Genomic DNA, 19634 nt, shown 5'->3' on the forward strand with positions numbered 1-19634 from the left:
CTGTGTGGATGGAGTATAAATTCTGTTGTCTCTCTGAGTCAATGGAGTATCTATTCTGTTGTCTCTCTGAGTCAATGGAGTATCTATTCTGTTGTCTCTCTGAGTCAATGGATTATCTATTCTGTTGCCGGTCTGTGTGGATGGAGTATCTATTCTGTTGTCTCTCTGAGTCAATGGAGTATCTATTCGGTTGTCTCTCTTTGTGGATGGAGTATCTATTCTGTTGTCTCTCTATGTGAATGGAGTATCTATTCGGTTGTCTCTCTTTGTGGATGGAGTATCTATTCTGTTGTCTCTCTTTGTGGATGGAGTATCCATTCTGTTGTCTCTCTATGTGAATGGAGTATCTATTCGGTTGTCTCTCTTTGTGGATGGAGTATCCATTCTGTTGTCTCTCTATGTGAATGGAGTATCTATTCGGTTGTCTCTCTTTGTGGATGGAGTATCTATTCTGTTGTCTCTCTGTGTGGATGGAGTATCTATTCTGTTGTCTCTCTGTGTGGATGGAGTATCTATTCTGTTGTCTCTGTGTGGATGGAGTATCTATTCTGTTGTCTCTCTGTGTGGATGGAGTGTCTATTCTGTTGTCTCTCTGTGTGGATGGAGTATCTATTCTGTTGTTTAACTGTGTGGATGGAGTATCTATTCTGTTGTCTCTCTGTGTGGATGGAGTATCTATTCTGTTGCCTCTCTGTGTGGAGCGAGTTTATATTCTGTTGTATCTCTGTGTGGATGGAGTATCTATTCTGTTGTCTCTCTGTGTGGATGGAGTATCTATTCTGTTGCCTCTCTGTGTGGATGGAGTGTCTATTCTGTTGTCTCTCTGTGTGGATGGAGTATCTATTCTGTTGTTGAACTGTGTGGATGGAGTATCTATTCTGTTGTCTCTCTGTGTGGATGGAATATCTATTCTGTTGTCTCTCTGTGTGGATGGAGTATCTATTCTGTTGCCTCTCTGTGTGGATGGAGTTTATATTCTGTTGTATCTCTGTGTGGATGGAGTATCTATTCTGTTGTCTCTCTGTGTGGATGGAGTATCTATTCTGTTGCCTCTCTGTGTGGATGGAGTATCTATTCTGTTGTCTCTCTGTGTGGATGGAGTATCAATTATGTTGTTTAACTGTGTAGATGGAGTATAAATTCTGTTGTTTAACTGTGTAGATGGAGTATAAATTCTGTTGTTTAACTGTGTAGATGGAGTATAAATTCTGTTGTTTAACTGTGTGGGTGGAGTATCAATTCTGTTGTTTAACTGTGTGGGTGGAGTATCAATTCTGTTGTTTAACTGTGTGGGTGGAGTATATATTCTGTTGTTTAACTGTGTGGATGGAGTAAAAATTCTGTTGTCTCTCTGAGTCAATGGAGTATCTATTCTGTTGTCTCTCTGAGTCAATGGAGTATCTATTCTGTTGTCTCTCTGAGTCAATGGATTATCTATTCTGTTGCCGGTCTGTGTGGATGGAGTATCTATTCTGTTGTCTCTCTGAGTCAATGGAGTATCTATTCGGTTGTCTCTCTTTGTGGATGGAGTATCTATTCTGTTGTCTCTCTATGTGAATGGAGTATCTATTCGGTTGTCTCTCTTTGTGGATGGAGTATCTATTCTGTTGTCTCTCTTTGTGGATGGAGTATCCATTCTGTTGTCTCTCTATGTGAATGGAGTATCTATTCGGTTGTCTCTCTTTGTGGATGGAGTATCCATTCTGTTGTCTCTCTATGTGAATGGAGTATCTATTCGGTTGTCTCTCTTTGTGGATGGAGTATCTATTCTGTTGTCTCTCTGTGTGGATGGAGTATCTATTCTGTTGTCTCTCTGTGTGGATGGAGTATCTATTCTGTTGTCTCTGTGTGGATGGAGTATCTATTCTGTTGTCTCTCTGTGTGGATGGAGTGTCTATTCTGTTGTCTCTCTGTGTGGATGGAGTATCTATTCTGTTGTTTAACTGTGTGGATGGAGTATCTATTCTGTTGTCTCTCTGTGTGGATGGAGTATCTATTCTGTTGCCTCTCTGTGTGGAGCGAGTTTATATTCTGTTGTATCTCTGTGTGGATGGAGTATCTATTCTGTTGTCTCTCTGTGTGGATGGAGTATCTATTCTGTTGCCTCTCTGTGTGGATGGAGTGTCTATTCTGTTGTCTCTCTGTGTGGATGGAGTATCTATTCTGTTGTTGAACTGTGTGGATGGAGTATCTATTCGGTTGTCTCTCTGTGTGGATGGAATATCTATTCTGTTGTCTCTCTGTGTGGATGGAGTATCTATTCTGTTGCCTCTCTGTGTGGATGGAGTTTATATTCTGTTGTATCTCTGTGTGGATGGAGTATCTATTCTGTTGTCTCTCTGTGTGGATGGAGTATCTATTCTGTTGCCTCTCTGTGTGGATGGAGTGTCTATTCTGTTGTCTCTCTGTGTGGATGGAGTATCTATTCTGTTGTTTAACTGTGTGGATGGAGTATCTATTCTGTTGTCTCTCTGTGTGGATGGAGTATCTATTCTGTTGCCTCTCTGTGTGGATGGAGTGTCTATTCTGTTGTCTCTCTGTGTGGATGGAGTATCTATTCTGTTGTTTAACTGTGTGGATGGAGTATCTATTATGTTGTCTCTCTGTGTGGATGGAGTATCTATTCTGTTGCCTCTCTGTGTGGAGCGAGTTTATATTCTGTTGTATCTCTGTGTGGATGGAGTATCTATTCTGTTGTCTCTCTGTGTGGATGGAGTATCTATTCTGTTGCCTCTCTGTGTGGATGGAGTGTCTATTCTGTTGTCTCTCTGTGTGGATGGAGTATCTATTCTGTTGTTTAACTGTGTGGATGGAGTATCTATTCTGTTGTCTCTCTGTGTGGATGGAGTATCTATTCTGTTGCCTCTCTGTGTGGATAGAGTATATATTCTGTTGTATCTCTGTGTGGATGGAGTATCTATTCTGTTGCCTCTCTGTGTGGATGGAGTATCTATTCTGTTGCCTCTCTGTGTGGATGGAGTGTCTATTCTGTTGTCTCTCTGTGTGAATGGAGTATCTATTCTGTTGTCTCTCTGTGTGGATGGAGTGTCTATTCTGTTGTCTCTCTGTGTGGATGGAGTATCTATTCTGTTGTCTCTCTGTGTGGATGGAGTGTCTATTCTGTTGTCTCTCTGTGTGAATGGAGTATCTATTCTGTTGTCTCTCTGTGTGGATGGAGTGTCTATTCTGTTGTCTCTCTGTGTGGATGGAGTGTCTATTCTGTTGTCTCTCTGTGTGGATGGAGTATCTATTCTGTTGTCTCTCTGTGTGGATGGAGTATCTATTCTGTTGTTTAACTGTGTGGATGGAGTATCTATTCTGTTGTCTCTCTGTGTGGATGGAGTATCTATTCTGTTGTCTCTCTGTGTGGATGGAGTATCTATTCTGTTGTTTAACTGTGTGGATGGAGTATCTATTCTGTTGTTTAACTGTGTGCATGGAGTATCTGTTCTGTTGTCTCTCTGTGTGGATGGAGTATCTATTCTGTTGTCTCTCTGTGTGGATGGAGTGTCTATTCTGTTGTCTCTCTGTGTGGATGATGTGTCTATTCTGTTGTCTCTCTGTGTGGATGGATTATCTATTCTGTTGTCTCTCTGTGTAGATGGTGTGTCTATTCTGTTGTCTCTCTGTGTGGATGGTGTGTCTATTCTGTTGTCTCTCTGTGTGGATGGAATATCTATTCTGTTGTCTCTCTGTGTGGATGATGTGTCTATTCTGTTGTCTCTCTGTGTGTTGATGGAGTATCTATTATTTTTTTCTCTCTTTGTAAATGGATGTGTCTCACAGTTGCAGCATCCTGCTGTGTTCACCATGTGGATCTATTTCATGATTTCTATTGACACTGCCACTACAGCATGAATATGATGCAGTTATGCATTTAGTATGATAATGCAACATATTTAAATATCATATTTGTGTGTTCATTGTGTTCATTTTATGTACAGGTACAGGGCCTTCAGAAAGTATTCACACCCCTTGACCTTTTCCACATTGTTTGTCTCTGGCCTACAACACACAATACCCCATAATGGCAAAGTGGAATTATGTTTGTAGAAATGTTTACAAATTCGTTAAAAATTTAAAGTTGAAATGTCTTGAGTTAATACTTGTTCAACCCCTTTGTTATGGCAAGCCTAAATAAGTTCAGGATTTCACCATGAGGCCAGTGGTGACTTTAAAACAGTTGCAGACTTTAATGGCTGTGATGGGAGAGAACTGAGGAACGCCAACATTGTCGTTACTCCACAATTCCAGCCTAAATGACAGAGTGAAAAGAAGGAAGCCTGTACAGAATAAAAAAATATTTCAAAACATGCATCCTGTTTGCAACAAGGCACTGAAGTAATATTGCAAAAAATGTGGCAAAGCAATTCTAAAGTGTCATTTTTGGGGGCAAATCCAATACAACACAATACTACTACCACTCTTCATATTTTCAAGTATATGGTATCAAACACATAGAAACCATGTTTGATGAGTTTGATAGCGTTCTATTTGTTCCATTCCAGCCATTACTATGAGCCCGTCCTCCTCAATGCCACCAGCCTCCTGTGACAGAGCTTGATGGATGTGTCAGTATCGCTTATTGTGTGTAGATGGGTGAGAGAAAACAAATGCATTTAATCCATTTTGAATCCAGCCTGTAACACAACAAAATGTGGAATAAGTATGAATACTTTCTGAAGGCACTGTAACATCCATAATGAAGGAAACACCAACATAGCATGTCTTAGTAGGGCGTTGGGCCAACACAAGCTGCCAGAAAAGCTTCAATCCACCTTGGCATAGATTCTACAGGTGCCTGGAACTCTATTGGAGGGGTGTGACACCATTCTTCCATTAGAAATTCCATCATTTGGTGTTTTGTTGATGGTGTTGGAAAATGCAGTCTCAGACTCCGCTCCAGAATCTCCCATAACTCTTCAAATGGGTTGAGATCTGGTGACTGAGACACACATCCTTTAAACTCCCTATGCTACTTTGAGACCCCTCTTTCAAAGTCACTGAGATCTCTTATTTAGCCATGGTAGGCCAAATAATGGCCTGCCCAGAATTTTTATACATGACCGGCAAGATGGGATGTTAATTGCTTAATTAACTCAGGAATCATAGAGGTCGACCGATTAGGATTTTTCAACCCCAATACCGATAATTGGAGGACCAAAAAAAGCCAATACCGATTAATTGGCCAATTTTTTAAATGTATTTGTAATAATGACAATTACAACAATACTGAATAAACACTAATTTTAACTTAATATAATACATCAATAAAATCAATTTAGCCTCAAATAAATTATGAAACATGTTCAATTTGGTTTAAATAATGTAAAAACAAAGTGTTGGAGAAGAAAGTAAAAGTGCAATATGTGCCATGTACAGTGCCTTGCGAAAGTATTCGGCCCACTTGAACTTTGCGACCTTTTGCCACATTTCAGGCTTCAAACATAAAGATATAAAACTGTATTTTTTTGTGAAGAATCAACAACAAGTGGGACACAATCATGAAGTGGAACGACATTTATTGGATATTTCAAACTTTTTTAACAAATCAAAAACTGAAAAATTGGGCGTGCAAAATTATTCAGCCCCCTTAAGTTAATACTTTAGCGCCACCTTTTGCTGCGATTACAGCTGTAAGTCGCTTGGGGTATGTCTCTATCAGTTTTGCACATCGAGAGGCTGACATTTTTTCCCATTCCTCCTTGCAAAACAGCTCGAGCTCAGTGAGGTTGGATGGAGAGCATTTGTGAACAGCAGTTTTCAGTTCTTTCCACAGATTCTCGATTGGATTCAGGTCTGGACTTTGACTTGGCCATTCTAACACCTGGATATGTTTATTTTTGAACCATTCCATTGTAGATTTTGCTTTATGTTTTGGATCATTGTCTTGTTGGAAGACAAATCTCCGTCCCAGTCTCAGGTCTTTTGCAGACTCCATCAGGTTTTCTTCCAGAATGGTCCTGTATTTGGCTCCATCCATCTTCCCAACAATTTTAACCATCTTCCCTGTCTCTGCTGAAGAAAAGCAGGCCCAAACCATGATGCTGCCACCACCATGTTTGACAGTGGGGATGGTGTGTTCAGGGTGATGAGCTGTGTTGCTTTTACGCCAAACATAACGTTTTGCATTGTTGCCAAAAAGTTCCATTTTGGTTTCATCTGACCAGAGCACCTTCTTCCACATGTTTGGTGTGTCTCCCAGGTGGCTTGTGGCAAACTTTAAACAACACTTTTTATGGATATCTTTAAGAAATGGCTTTCTTCTTGCCACTCTTCCATAAAGGCCAGATTTGTGCAATATACGACTGATTGTTGTCCTATGGACAGAGTCTCCCACCTCAGCTGTAGATCTCTGTAGTTCATCCAGAGTGATCATGGGCCTCTTGGCTGCATCTCTGATCAGTCTTCTCCTTGTATGAGCTGAAAGTTTAGAGGGACGGCCAGGTCTTGGTAGATTTGCAGTGGTCTGATACTCCTTCCATTTCAATATTATCGCTTGCACAGTGCTCCTTGAGATGTTTAAAGCTTGGGAAATCACAACAATTCACAACAGTATCTCGGACCTGCCTGGTGTGTTCCTTGTTCTTCATGATGCTCTCTGCGCTTTTAACGGACCTCTGAGACTATCACAGTGCAGGTGCATTTATACGGAGACTTGATTACACACAGGTGGATTGTATTTATCATCATTAGTCATTTAGGTCAACATTGGATCATTCAGAGATCCTCACTGAACTTCTGGAGAGAGTTTGCTGCACTGAAAGTAAAGGGGCTGAATAATTTTGCACGCCCAATTTTTCAGTTTTTGATTTGTTAAAAAAGTTTGAAATATCCAATAAATGTCGTTCCACTTCATGATTGTGTCCCACTTGTTGTTGATTCTTCACAAAAAAATACAGTTTTATATCTTTATGTTTGAAGCCTGAAATGTGGCAAAAGGTCTCAAAGTTCAAGGGGGCCGAATACTTTCGCAAGGCACTGTAAGAAAGCTAACGTTTAAGTTCCTTGCTCAGAACATGAGAACATATGAAAGCTGGTGGTTCCTTTTAACAGGAGTTTTCAATATTCCCAGGTAAGAAGTTTTGGGTTGTAGTTATTATAGGAATTATAGGACTATTTCTCTCTATACCATTTGTATTTTATTAACCTTTGACTTTTGGATGATCTTATAGGAACTTTAGTATTGCCAGTGTAACAGTATAGCTTCCGTACCTCTCCTCGCTCCTACCTGGGCTCGAACCAGGAACACAACGACAACAGCCACCCTCGAAGCAGCGTTACCCATGCAGAGCAAGGGGAATAACTACTCCAAGTCTCAGACCGAGTGACGTTTGAAACGCTATTAGCGCCCACCCCGCTAACTAGCTAGCCATTTCACATCGGTTACACCAGCCTAATCTCGGGAGTTGATAGGCTTGAAGTCATTAACAGCTGCTGGCAAACGCACGAAAGTGCCGTTTGAATAAATGCTTACGAGCCTGCTGGTGCCTACCATCGCTCAGTCAGACTGCTCTATCAAATCATAGATTTAGTTATAACATGATAACACACAGAAATACGCGCCTTAGGTCATTAATATGGTCAAATCCGGAAACCATCATCTCGAAAACAAGATGTTTATTCTTTCAGTGAAATACGGAACCGTTCCGTATTTTATCTAAAGGGTGGCATCCATAAGTCTAAATATTCCTGTTACATTGCACAACATTCAATGTTATGCCAAAATTATGTAAAATTCAGGCAAATTAGGCGGCCCTTACTGTTGCATATACACTGACTCTGCGTGCAATGAACGCAAGAGAAGTGACACAATTTCACCTGGTTAATATTGCCTGCTAACCTGGATTTCTTTTAGCTAAATATGCAGGTTTAAAAATATATACTTCTGTGTATTTTAAGAAAGGCATTGATGTTTATGGTTAGGTACACATTGGAGCAACGATACGCCCTGCATCGATTATATGCAACGCAGGACACGCTAGATAAACTAGTAATATCATCAACCATGTGTAGTTAACTAGTGATTATGATTGATTGATTGATTGTTTTTTATAAGATAAGTTTAATGCTAGCTAGCAACTTACCTTGGCTTACTGCATTCGCGTAACAGGCAGGCTCCTCGTGGAGTGCAATGAGAGGCAGGTGGTTAGAGCGTTGAACTAGTTAACTGCAAGGTTGCAAGATTGAATCCCCCGAGCTGACAAGGTAAAAATCTGTTGTTCTGCCCCGGAACGAGGCAGTTAACCCACCGTTCCTAGGCTGTCATTGAAAATAAGAATGTGTTCTTAACTGACTTCCTAGTCAAATAAAGATTAAATAAAGGTGTAAAAAAAAAATTGGCCAAATCGATGTCCAAAAATACAGATTTCCGGCCATTCTGATTCATCGGTCGACCTCTAGTGTGGAAGCACCTGCTTTCAATATACTTTGTATCCCTCATTTACGCAAGTGTTTCCTTTGTTTTGGCAGTTACCTGTATGTCTGTGTTCAAGTCTATGGTAATTAAAAATGATTATACTGAGATGAAAGATCACAGTCAATGTTCTTTTATCCTTTTCTGTTTCATATTATTTGTATGATGTTTTCATGAGGGATGATGATGATGATGATGGTGATGTAAATTACATGCATGTGTTCTGTGTTGACAGGTAAATGGCAGTGATGGGATGTATAAATATGACGAGATCATCTTGGAAAGGGTGAGGTTCACTAAAACCTTTATTTATAACCACTTATTATGTTCACGTCTTGTGATCAGATGTGTTCTTCAAAGCCTTTTGTTAAACACATCAGCTTTTCCCGCTAGATGGCAGTAAGCGGCTCTCTTTGGCTTGAAGGTTTCGCAGTACAGTAATGTTGCATATAAACTGAACAAAAATATAAACGCAACATGTTGGTCCCATGTTTCATGAGCTGAAATAAAAGATTCCAGAAATGTTCAATGTGCACAAAAAGCTTATTTCTCTCAAATGTTGTACACAAATTAGTTGACGTTCCTATTAGTGAGCATTTATCCTTTGCCAAGATAATCCATCCACCTGACAGGTGTGGCATATCAAGAAGCTGATTAAACAGCATGATCATTACACAGGTGCACCTTGTGCTGGGGACAAATAAAAGGCCACTTTAAAATGTGCAGTTTCGTCACACAACACAATGCCACATATGTCTCAAGTTTTGAGGGACTTGAGACATGACTTCAGGAATGTCCACCAGAGCTGTTGCCAGAGAATTGAATGTTCATTTCTCTACCATCATCTGCCTCCAATGTCATTTTAGAGAATTTGGCAGTACGTCCAACCAGCCTCACAACCGCAGACCATGTGTAAAAACGGGGGGGGGGGGGAAAGAGAAGTATTTCTGTCTGTAATAAAGCCCTTTTGTGGGGAAAAACAAATTCTGATTGGCTGAACCTGGCTCCTCAGTGGGTGGGCCTGGCTGCCTAGTAGGTAGGCTTATGCCTTCCAAGGCCCACCCATGGCTGCACCCCTGCCCAGTCATGTGAAATCCATAGATTATTGCCTAATGAGTTCATTTCAATTGACTGATTTCCTTCAATTGTAACTCAGTAAAATCTTTGAAATTGTTACATGTTGCATTTATATTTTTGTTCAGTATAATATATTGTAGAAAACCAAAGCAAATTATTTCTCTATCACATATGACATTTTGAATATATTACATATAGTAATTCTATACGTAGGAGCGACAAAGATTATGACGTCAGTATACATCAGTCTTCGTCAGACCCCTATATGCCTCGCATTGCATCTTTAAACAGCACACATATTCAATATTTCTTGCGTCCTCTCCCCATACACACACACTCTCAGGAACATTGACAGTTGCACTTGTCAGTGGCAGAGTTCAGTCTATAGTGCAGGGCAGACATCCTGTATATTCCTACTCTCGTTATTCCACCCACAGAGAGATGCAGGGCTGTTTTCTCCATCTCCCCCTCTGAGTGGCATTTCTGCATGCAGAGGCTTAAATAAACTAGATAAAAATCACACTTTAAAAGGACTGTGGGTGGGTAACCGTTGATGGTCGGGCCCAGTGCACTCCTTTTGGATTGGGAGAAGCGCACTGGGAGGCCTCAGCCTCCCTCTGTCCTAATTGGTTGCGACCGTTGCTCATTAATTATAGAAAAGAATAAAGTGAAGTCTTTTCTCAGCCGTCTTGTTTGGAGCCTGTCTCTGCAGCTGTCAGATAGAACAGCACGCCTGGGCCCACTGGATCCAAATGGGTGCTTTGTCATGCTGAGGGAGAGGTGTGGGAGGGGGGGGGGGGGGGGGGGTGCATAGATATATGGAGAGAAGAAAGGAAAGTTGTGTGCCAAGTCTTTAGAGAAATGAAACTTCCCTGAATCTTCTGTTCCACTTATGAATCTGTCCGTAAAAAAAAAAAAGATTAGACCCACACCATTTGGACTGCATTGTCTTACATTTAGAGTTAAGTGACCTGATCTCAGTATGTACTGTATACTGAACAAAAATATAAACGCAACATGCAACAATTTCAATTATTTTACTGAGTTACAGTTCATATGAGGAAATCAGTCAATTGAAATAAATGAAATTAGGCCCTAATCAATGGATTTCACATGACTGGACAGGGGTGCAGCCATGGGTGGGCCTTGGAAGGCATAAGCCTACCCACTAGGCAGCCAGGCCCACCCACTGAGGAGCCAGGCCCAACCAATCAGAATGAGATTCTGCCAACAAAAGGGCTTTACTACAGAAGAAATACTCCTCAGCTCATGAAACATGGGACCAAGACTTTAGATGGTGTGTTTATATTTGTGTTCAGTATAGTATAAAGCACATTGAATGTATGAGAAAGTGTTGTGGTCATCAGCAATGTTGAATTCCCCAAAGGGGTCTGCATAGATCTCATGTTCCCCTGAATGGTCTGCATAGATCTCATGTTCTCCTGAATGGTCTGCATAGATCTAATGTTCCCCTGAACGGTCTGCATAGATCTAATGTTCCCCTGAACGGTCTGCATAGAGGTAATGTTCCCCTGAGCGGTCTGCATAGATCTAATGTTCCCTTGAACGGTCTGCATAGAGCTAATGTTCCCCTGAACGGTCTGCATAGATCTAATGTTCCCCTGAACGGTCTGCATAGAGCTAATGTTCCCCTGAGCGGTCTGCATAGAGCTAATGTTCCCCTGAACGGTCTGCATAGATCTCATGTTCTCCTGAACGGGCTGCATAGATCTAATGTTCCCCTGAGGGGTCTGCATAGATCTCATGTTCCCCTGAGCGGTCTGCATAGAGTTCATGTTCCCATGAGCGGTCTGCATAGAGCTCATGTTCCCCTGAGCAGTCTGCATACAGCTCATGTTCCCCTGAGACTCCTATACCATTAAGAAGCCCATTATCCCACTGACCTTGAGTCCACACTCCTAGAGTGGGACGCAAACCCATCACTTATGCAGTAAAGCTGTGTCTGTGTGTGAACGTGTGCACGGCTGAACGCTCACGTGCGTGTTTGTGTGTGTGTGTGTCTATTGTGCCTCTCTACTGTATGTGTAATCGAATCAAATCAAGCTTTATTTACACAGCATATTTCAGACATGGAACGCAACGCAATGTTCTTCACAAGAAAAAAACAAATATAAAACAATGAAAGTAAAAGCTGAAATATTTACTACACAACAAACAAAATATAAAAAATAAGATCCCTGCCTCATAACCCTTCTGCAGGGTAACTCTGGCCTGGGCTTCAGCATCGCTGGGGGGATGGACAATCCACACATCCCAGATGACCCAGGGATCTTCATCACCAAGATCATCCCTGGTGGAGCTGCAGCTATGGACGGCAGGCTGGGGTAAGTTAGTCCCCCTCTCTCTTTCTCTCTCTCTCTTTTTCTCTCTGTCACTATACCATGTCCCGCCAGGCAGCCAGAGCTCTGTGTGTGTGTGTGTGTGTGTGTGTGTGTGTGTGTGTGTGTGTGTGTGTGTGTGTGTGTGTGTGTGTGTGTGTGTGTGTGTGTGTGTGTGTGTGTGTGTGTGTGTGTGTGCGCGTGCGTGTGTCTACAGCTCTCTGCCACCGGGCTCTGTTTGTGTTTCCACTAAGTTATGATTCACTGGGAAACCAAAGCCTAAAAAAATGTATATGATATTGAGTGCTTTTGGTGTGGGGCTGGCCTGTGTTTGTGTGTGTGTGCGTGCGTGTGTGTGTGTGCGTGCATTTTTGACTAGCAGTCTGACTAACAGTTGATTCAGTCCATATTGTTGAGCCTGTGGATTGACTAGCGGTGCATGTATTCGATTCAGTCCATTTTGTAGAGCCTGTGGATTGACTGGGGGTGCATGTATTTGATTCAGTCTGTATTGTTGAGCCTGTGGATTGACTGGGGGTGCATGTATTTGATTCAGTCTGTATTGTTGAGCCTGTGGATTGACTGGGGGTGCATGTATTTGATTCAGTCTGTATTGTTGAGCCTGTGGATTGACTGGGGGTGCATGTATTTGATTCAGTCTGTATTGTTGAGCCTGTGGATTGACTGGGGGTGCATGTATTTGATTCAGTCTGTATTGTTGAGCCTGTGGATTGACTGGGGGTGCATGTATTTGATTCAGTCTGTATTGTTGAGCCTGTGGATTGACTGGGGGTGCATGTATTTGATTCAGTCTGTATTGTTGAGCCTGTGGATTGACTGGGGGTGCATGTATTTGATTCAGTCTGTATTGTTGAGCCTGCAGATTGACTGGGGGTGCATGTATTTGATTCAGTCTGTATTGTTGAGCCTGTGGATTGACTGGGGGTGCATGTATTTGATTCAGTCTGTATTGTTGAGCCTGTGGATTGACTGGGGGTGCATGTATTTGATTCAGTCTGTATTGTTGAGCCTGTGGATTGACTGGGGGTGCATGTATTTGATTCAGTCTGTATTGTTGAGCCTGTGGATTGACTGGGGGTGCATGTATTTGATTCAGTCTGTATTGTTGAGCCTGTGGATTGACTGGGGGTGCATGTATTTGATTCAGTCTGTATTGTTGAGCCTGTGGATTGACTGGGGGTGCATGTATTTGATTCAGTCTGTATTGTTGAGCCTGTGGATTGACTGGGGGTGCATGTATTTGATTCAGTCCATATTGTTGAGCCTGTGGATTGACTAGCGGTGCATGTATTCGATTCAGTCCGTATTGTAGAGCCTGTGGATTGACTGGGGGCTGCATGTATTTGATTCAGTCTGTATTGTTGAGCCTGTGGATTGACTGGGGATGCATGTATTTGATTCAGTCCATTTTGTAGAGCCTGTGGATTGACTGGGGGCTGCATGTATTTGATTCAGTCTGTATTGTTGAGCCTGTGGATTGACTGGGGATGCATGTATTCGATTCAGTCAGTATTGTTGAGCCTGTGGATTGACTGGGGGGTGCATGTATTTGATTCAGTCTGTATTGTTGAGCCTGTGGATTGACTTGGGATGCATGTATTCGATTCAGTCTGTATTGTTGAGCCTGCAGATTGACTGGGGGTGCATGTATTTGATTCAGTCTGTATTGTTGAGCCTGTGGATTGACTAGGGTTGCATGTATTTGATTCAGTCTGTATTGTTGAGCCTGTGGATTGACTAGGGTTGCATGTATTTGATTCAGTCTGTATTGTTGAGCCTGTGGATTGACTGGGGATGCATGTATTCGATTCAGTCTGTATTGTTGAGCCTGTGGATTGACTGGGGGTGCATGTATTTGATTCAGTCTGTATTGTTGAGCCTGTGGATTGACTGGGGGTGCATGTATTTGATTCAGTCTGTATTGTTGAGCCTGTGGATTGACTTGGGATGCATGTATTCGATTCAGTCTGTATTGTTGAGCCTGCGGATTGACTGGGGGTGCATGTATTTGATTCAGTCTGTATTGTTGAGCCTGTGGATTGACTAGGGTTGCATGTATTTGATTCAGTCTGTATTGTTGAGCCTGTGGATTGACTGGGGATGCATGTATTCGATTCAGTCTGTATTGTTGAGCCTGTGGATTGACTGGGGGTGCATGTATTTGATTCAGTCTGTATTGTTGAGCCTGTGGATTGACTAGGGTTGCATGTATAGCATGCATGTGTTTTTACAGTACTAACAGCATTGTCAAATATGAACTTTTTTTCCCCTCATCTCACCAGGGTGAATGACTGTGTGCTGCGTGTGAACGAGGTGGATGTCTCTGAGGTAGTCCACAGCCGGGCGGTGGAGGCCCTGAAAGAGGCTGGCCCTGTGGTCAGGCTGCTGGTCAGGAGAAGACAGGCCCCTCCTGAGACCATCCTGGAGATCAACCTGCTCAAGGGGCCCAAAGGTCAGCGATATACACTATGTACATGAATTAATCCTCATTGGGAGGGACAGGATTTTCTAGGCCCCTATAACTTAACTAAACCCCTGTTTCCTTGGGAAATTCCAGTTCAACTCTGAAATTGGAACATAAATTGAGATTATTTCCGAGAACCTGAATGTAAGTTTCTATTCTTTGCTTAGCTGTCTAAAAGGAAGTGGAATTGACCCCAACCCCTAGAGATCAGCCTGTGAACCAGTACTGACTGTCCTCTGTGTCTTCTTACCCCAGGCCTTGGCTTCAGCATCGCTGGGGGGATCGGCAACCAGCACATCCCTGGAGACAACAGCATCTACATCACAAAGATCATCGAGGGCGGGGCCGCGCAGAAAGACGGACGACTGCAGACCGGAGACCGCCTGCTAGCTGTAAGAATACATCTACTCTGGACCTTCCTTCATTAACTGAGTTTAGCCCTGCTTTGATGTAGCAGAGGCGGTTTGTCTTAAGCTCAGCAGCCTAACACAGTCTTGTTCCATACCCAGTCAATCACACAGATACTGAGCTCTGATGGATGCCCAAGGACACTCTTGATTCTCTTACTGTAATGTTATGATGTACTTTATTGTCCCCGAGGAGAAATTTGACTCGTCAAGTGTGCTGCTGCTTCCACGTAAGTACATAGAATCAATTGACACAACCCCCCAACATGAATAAGTTCATGTCAGGCAAGGCTGTGACGAGGGGGCAGTTCCACATGATGAAGGCCTACAGTTTATATTTGTTCAGCCTGCGTATAAACACCCTGTAGCCTCCTCGATGGCATCAGCTGGAACCCTGTGTTCAGTGCAGGTGTGGGGTCCGATTTGACCTTTCTGGCCGGTCTGATGACGGTATCCTGTATAATGTCCTGGAGGTCATGCCTATTATCTTCCCTGCTGTCTTGGTCATTCTCAAGGTTTAGGCTTTGAGCTGTCAGGTTAGCAAACCATGTGAAAATGCTGTAGTGTAGAGTATTGACTTAATGGAGGATCTATAGAAGAGGAGATGATCTTCTGGTTGACTCCATAGATTAGAGTCCAAGCAGGAAGTGGAAGTGCTGTTGGAGGCCGCTGCCATCGCTCTGCTCCCCGCCGGTGTAGCAGCTCCTCTGGCACTTCGCTCAGCAGGCCGCCCGGCGGTTAATCTCCATAGTCCCGTAGTGCTAGGAGCTCCTTCCTGGTGTATGTCCATGAAGCCCGATCACCCTGTGCCAGGTGTGGCGTCGTAGCAGTGGAACATTGCGTGATGCTGAAAAGAATCAGCCATGTTAGTAGTAGTCCAGGAATCCTTGCCAGTCACTCATGCGTTTAATGCATAATAGTGCACATTACTTCACCCAGTTTGTGACAAAACAAACAAACAAACAACGTTTGGCAGCAGCAACACTCGTGTCCATGGCCACTTGCAGAGCAGCACCAGAGTTCTTTTTTACACTCCATCCCCACCTACATTCATACCCTGCACACATCAGGACACTGATCTACATTCATACCCTGCACACATCAGGACACTGATCTACATTCATACCCTGCACACATCAGGACACTGATCTACATTCATACCCTGCACACATCAGGACACTGATCTACATTCATACCCTGCACACATCAGGACACTGATCTACATTCATACCCTGCACACATCAGGACACTGATCTACATTCATACCCTGCACACATCAGGACACTGATCTACATTCATACCCTGCATACATCAGGACACTGATCTACATTCATACCCTGCACACATCAGGACACTGATCTACATTCATACCCTGCACACATCAGGACACTGATCTACATTCATACCCTGCACACATCAGGACACTGATCTACATTCATACCCTGCACACATCAGGACACTGATCTACATTCATACCCTGCATACATCAGGACACTGATCTACATTCATACCCTGCACACATCAGGACACTGATCTACATTCATACCCTGCACACATCCGGACACTGATCTACATTCATACCCTGCACACATCAGGACACTGATCTACATTCATACCCTGCACACATCAGGACACTGATCTACATTCATACCCTGCACACATCAGGACACTGATCTACATTCATACCCTGCACACATCAGGACACTGATCTACATTCATACCCTGCATACATCAGGACACTGATCTACATTCATACCCTGCACACATCAGGACACTGATCTACATTCATACCCTGCACACATCAGGACACTGATCTACATTCATACCCTGCACACATCAGGACACTGATCTACATTCATACCCTGCACACATCAGGACACTGATCTACATTCATACCCTGCACAAAAGGCCTCTAGGTGCTCTTCCCTGGCCGTTTCTCAAGAGAGCCAGGCGACACTCTTCAGCGTTTATGGCCATGTGTGTGACTGAAATGGTGCTGCAGACTGGGCTCAAACTTCCCGGCTGCTCCACGGGCATATTCTGTTCCACACTGGCAGAAGATAAATTGGACCACCTGTCAGGCTGAATGATTGACAACGCTGTTTGAAGAATTTGAGATGTGTTTAAGGCTGTCATACATAAAAACAAAGTAATTAAGGCACTACAACTTTTGTGGGGGGAGAGCTGTGCGGACGGCCGTATTGATCATTTCTGCTATTTGATTAAAGTGTTTTCCCAAATCCATGACTTTATCTGTAGACACAATGATGCAGACGTGGTGGCTCCCGGAGTAAACAATCTCTATTATAATATAGAGCAGCTCTCTTCAAAACCTTCAAAAGTATTTTCAAATCAAATCCAAAGTTATTTGTCACATGCCCCGAATACAGGTGACTTTTCCGTGAAATACTTACTAACGAGCCCTTTCCCAACAATGCAGAGTTAAAAAGTACGAAAATGTGTATAATAAAAATCAGAAATAGTAACACAATAAATAACAATAAGGAGGCTATATACAAGGAGTACCGGTACCGAGTCAGTCGGGTTGGAGCACGTAAGATGTGGACCATCTCTGTCGGCGTCATCTTATGCTCGCATATCACACGCGGTATCCTAGTAGGACACAGCAACAGTGGTGTATGATTGATTTGGGTGTGGCTCAGGCAAACTAAGAGAGGTAGCTATAAGCCTCGGTGTTGTGGACCTGAGGATTTCCCTGTGGTCTGTGTGCTCCAGGTGAACAACATCATCCTGCAGGACGTGCGTCACGAGGAGGCGGTGGCGGCGCTGAAGAACACCTCTGACATGGTCTACCTCAAGGTGGCCAAGCCCGGACCCGTGCACCTCAACGACATGTATGCCCCTCCAGACTACTCCAGCAGTACGTACCTTCTTCTGCTAGCAACTGTAGTCCACTGTAGCTCACACTAAACACTCCCACTCTCCTACCCTCATACTGCTTATAATGCATCCAACTACACTTTTATATCCCAGGCCTTGCCTCAATGGTACCAGCAGACAGTTTTTATTAATAATTTATTTTGTGTTTGTACTTTTTGCCCCTTTTTCTCCCCAATTTCGTGATATCTAATTGGTAGTTACAGTCTTGCCCCATCGCTGCAACACTCGGGAGAGGCGAAGGTCGAAATCTCTGCGTCCTCCGGAACACGACCCCGCCAAACCGCACTGCTTCTTGACACAATGCTCGCTTATTCCGGAAGCCAGCCGCACCAATGTGTGGGAGGAAACAATGTACACCTGGCGACCGTGTCAGAGTGAATACGCCCGGCCCGCCACAGGAGTCGCAAGAGCGCGACGGGACAAGGACATCCCGGTCGGCCAAACCCGGACGACGCTGGGCCAATTGTCCACCGCCTCATGGGTCTCCCAGTCGCGGACGGCTGCGACACAGCCCGGTATCAAGCCCATCGCCGCTAGCACTGCGATGCAGTACCTTAGACCGCTGTGCCACTCAGTTGGTCCACAGTTTGTTTTAATGGAAGACCACAGGAACCCTGCAGTAATAACACTGGCTCTCTATTCACACCGCTCATTATCATTTCATACCTCAACCTCAAAAACAAACCCCGGCAACAGTTGTGTGAAGAATGCTCTGTTGATTAGCATTAAATCTAGGTGTATGTCATCGTCCCTGTAACAGGGATGATTATAGATTATCCTAGTGAGTGGTAGAGCTGCTTCAGTGTGTTCTCCTCAGCGCAGCTGTGCCCAGACTCCTACATGGTGAGCACACACTACTGCCCACTGCAACAGCTCTGTCTGTCTGTCTCTCTCTCCCACTGAGTGGGGAGGCTTTCTCACATCCACACATGCCTGCTCAGGAGAACCCACGGCCTGGGGCTCTTGCCAGCCACACACATCGATTTACAGAAGAGCCACACACAAACACACACACACACACCTGTACTTGACTATATGTAATTATTACAGGTATCCTGTATGGCACCAAACAATATGCATGTCAACCAGTGGTTTATTATCAAAGGGCCTGTACAGTAGGACTGTATATTAAAACAAACAAAATAAAATAATTTAAATATACTGTGTCCGTAAAATGTATGTAGTGTGTATAAGCTGGAAGTAGAAGCCTAAGTATGGTTGTCCATTAGTTTACTCCAATTAGGGGAGGGGTGGTAGGGTTAGGGGAAAATAATAAAGGAAAATACATAAAAAATATTATATGTTATATTTGTATATATATATATATAGTACCAGTCAAAAGTTTGGACACACCTACTATTTCAGGGGTATTTCTTCATTTTTACTTTTTTCTACATTGTAGAATAATAGTGAAGACATCAAAATTATGAAAAAACACATATTGAATCATGTAGTAACCAAAAAGTGTTAAACAAATCAAAATATATTTTATATTTGAGATTCTTCAAAGTAGCCACACTCTGCCTTGATGTCAGCTTTGAACACTCTTGGCATTCTTTCAACCAGCTTCACTTGGAATGCTTTTCCAACAGTCTTGAAGGAGTTCCTACATATGCTGAGCACTTGTTGGCTGCTTTTCCTTCACTCTGCTGTCCAACTCGTTTATTCTAAATACAGTACATCACTTACAGTGTCACCGGCAAAGCACACCCACACCATCACACCTCCTCCTTCATGATTCACGGTGAGAACCACACATGCGGAGATCATCCGTTCACCTACTCTGCGTCTCACAAGGACACGGCAGTTGGAACCATAAATGTCATATTTGGACTTATCAGACCAAAGGACAGATCTCCACTGGTCTAATGTACATTGTTCGTGTTTATGGCCCAAGCATGTCTCTTCTTCTTATTGATGTCCTTTAATAGTGGTTTCTTTGCAGCAAATCAACCACGAAGGCCTGATTCACGCAGTCTCCTCTGAACAGTTGATGTTGAGATGTGTCT

At 43.2% G+C, this 19634-nt stretch overlaps 1 protein-coding gene across 4 annotated transcripts in view; it reads left to right on the forward strand.

Annotated features, from left to right (window-relative positions):
- Window positions 1-19634, forward strand: part of LOC110504964 (disks large homolog 3) — a 113158-nt gene that overhangs the window by 44987 nt on the left and 48537 nt on the right. For all 4 annotated transcript variants that reach the window (XM_036969793.2, XM_036969789.2, XM_036969792.2 and 1 more), the window contains exons 3-7: window positions 8652-8702; window positions 11714-11838; window positions 14136-14305; window positions 14573-14709; window positions 17461-17605. In XM_036969793.2, the coding sequence (XP_036825688.2) occupies window positions 8652-8702; window positions 11714-11838; window positions 14136-14305; window positions 14573-14709; window positions 17461-17605 (628 nt within the window). The remainder of the gene's footprint in view (window positions 1-8651; window positions 8703-11713; window positions 11839-14135; window positions 14306-14572; window positions 14710-17460; window positions 17606-19634) is intronic.

This window comes from Oncorhynchus mykiss, chromosome 25, assembly GCF_057628025.1.
Source record: "Oncorhynchus mykiss isolate SJ-2025 chromosome 25, ASM5762802v1, whole genome shotgun sequence".
In the NCBI taxonomy this organism is placed as follows: domain Eukaryota; kingdom Metazoa; phylum Chordata; class Actinopteri; order Salmoniformes; family Salmonidae; genus Oncorhynchus; species Oncorhynchus mykiss.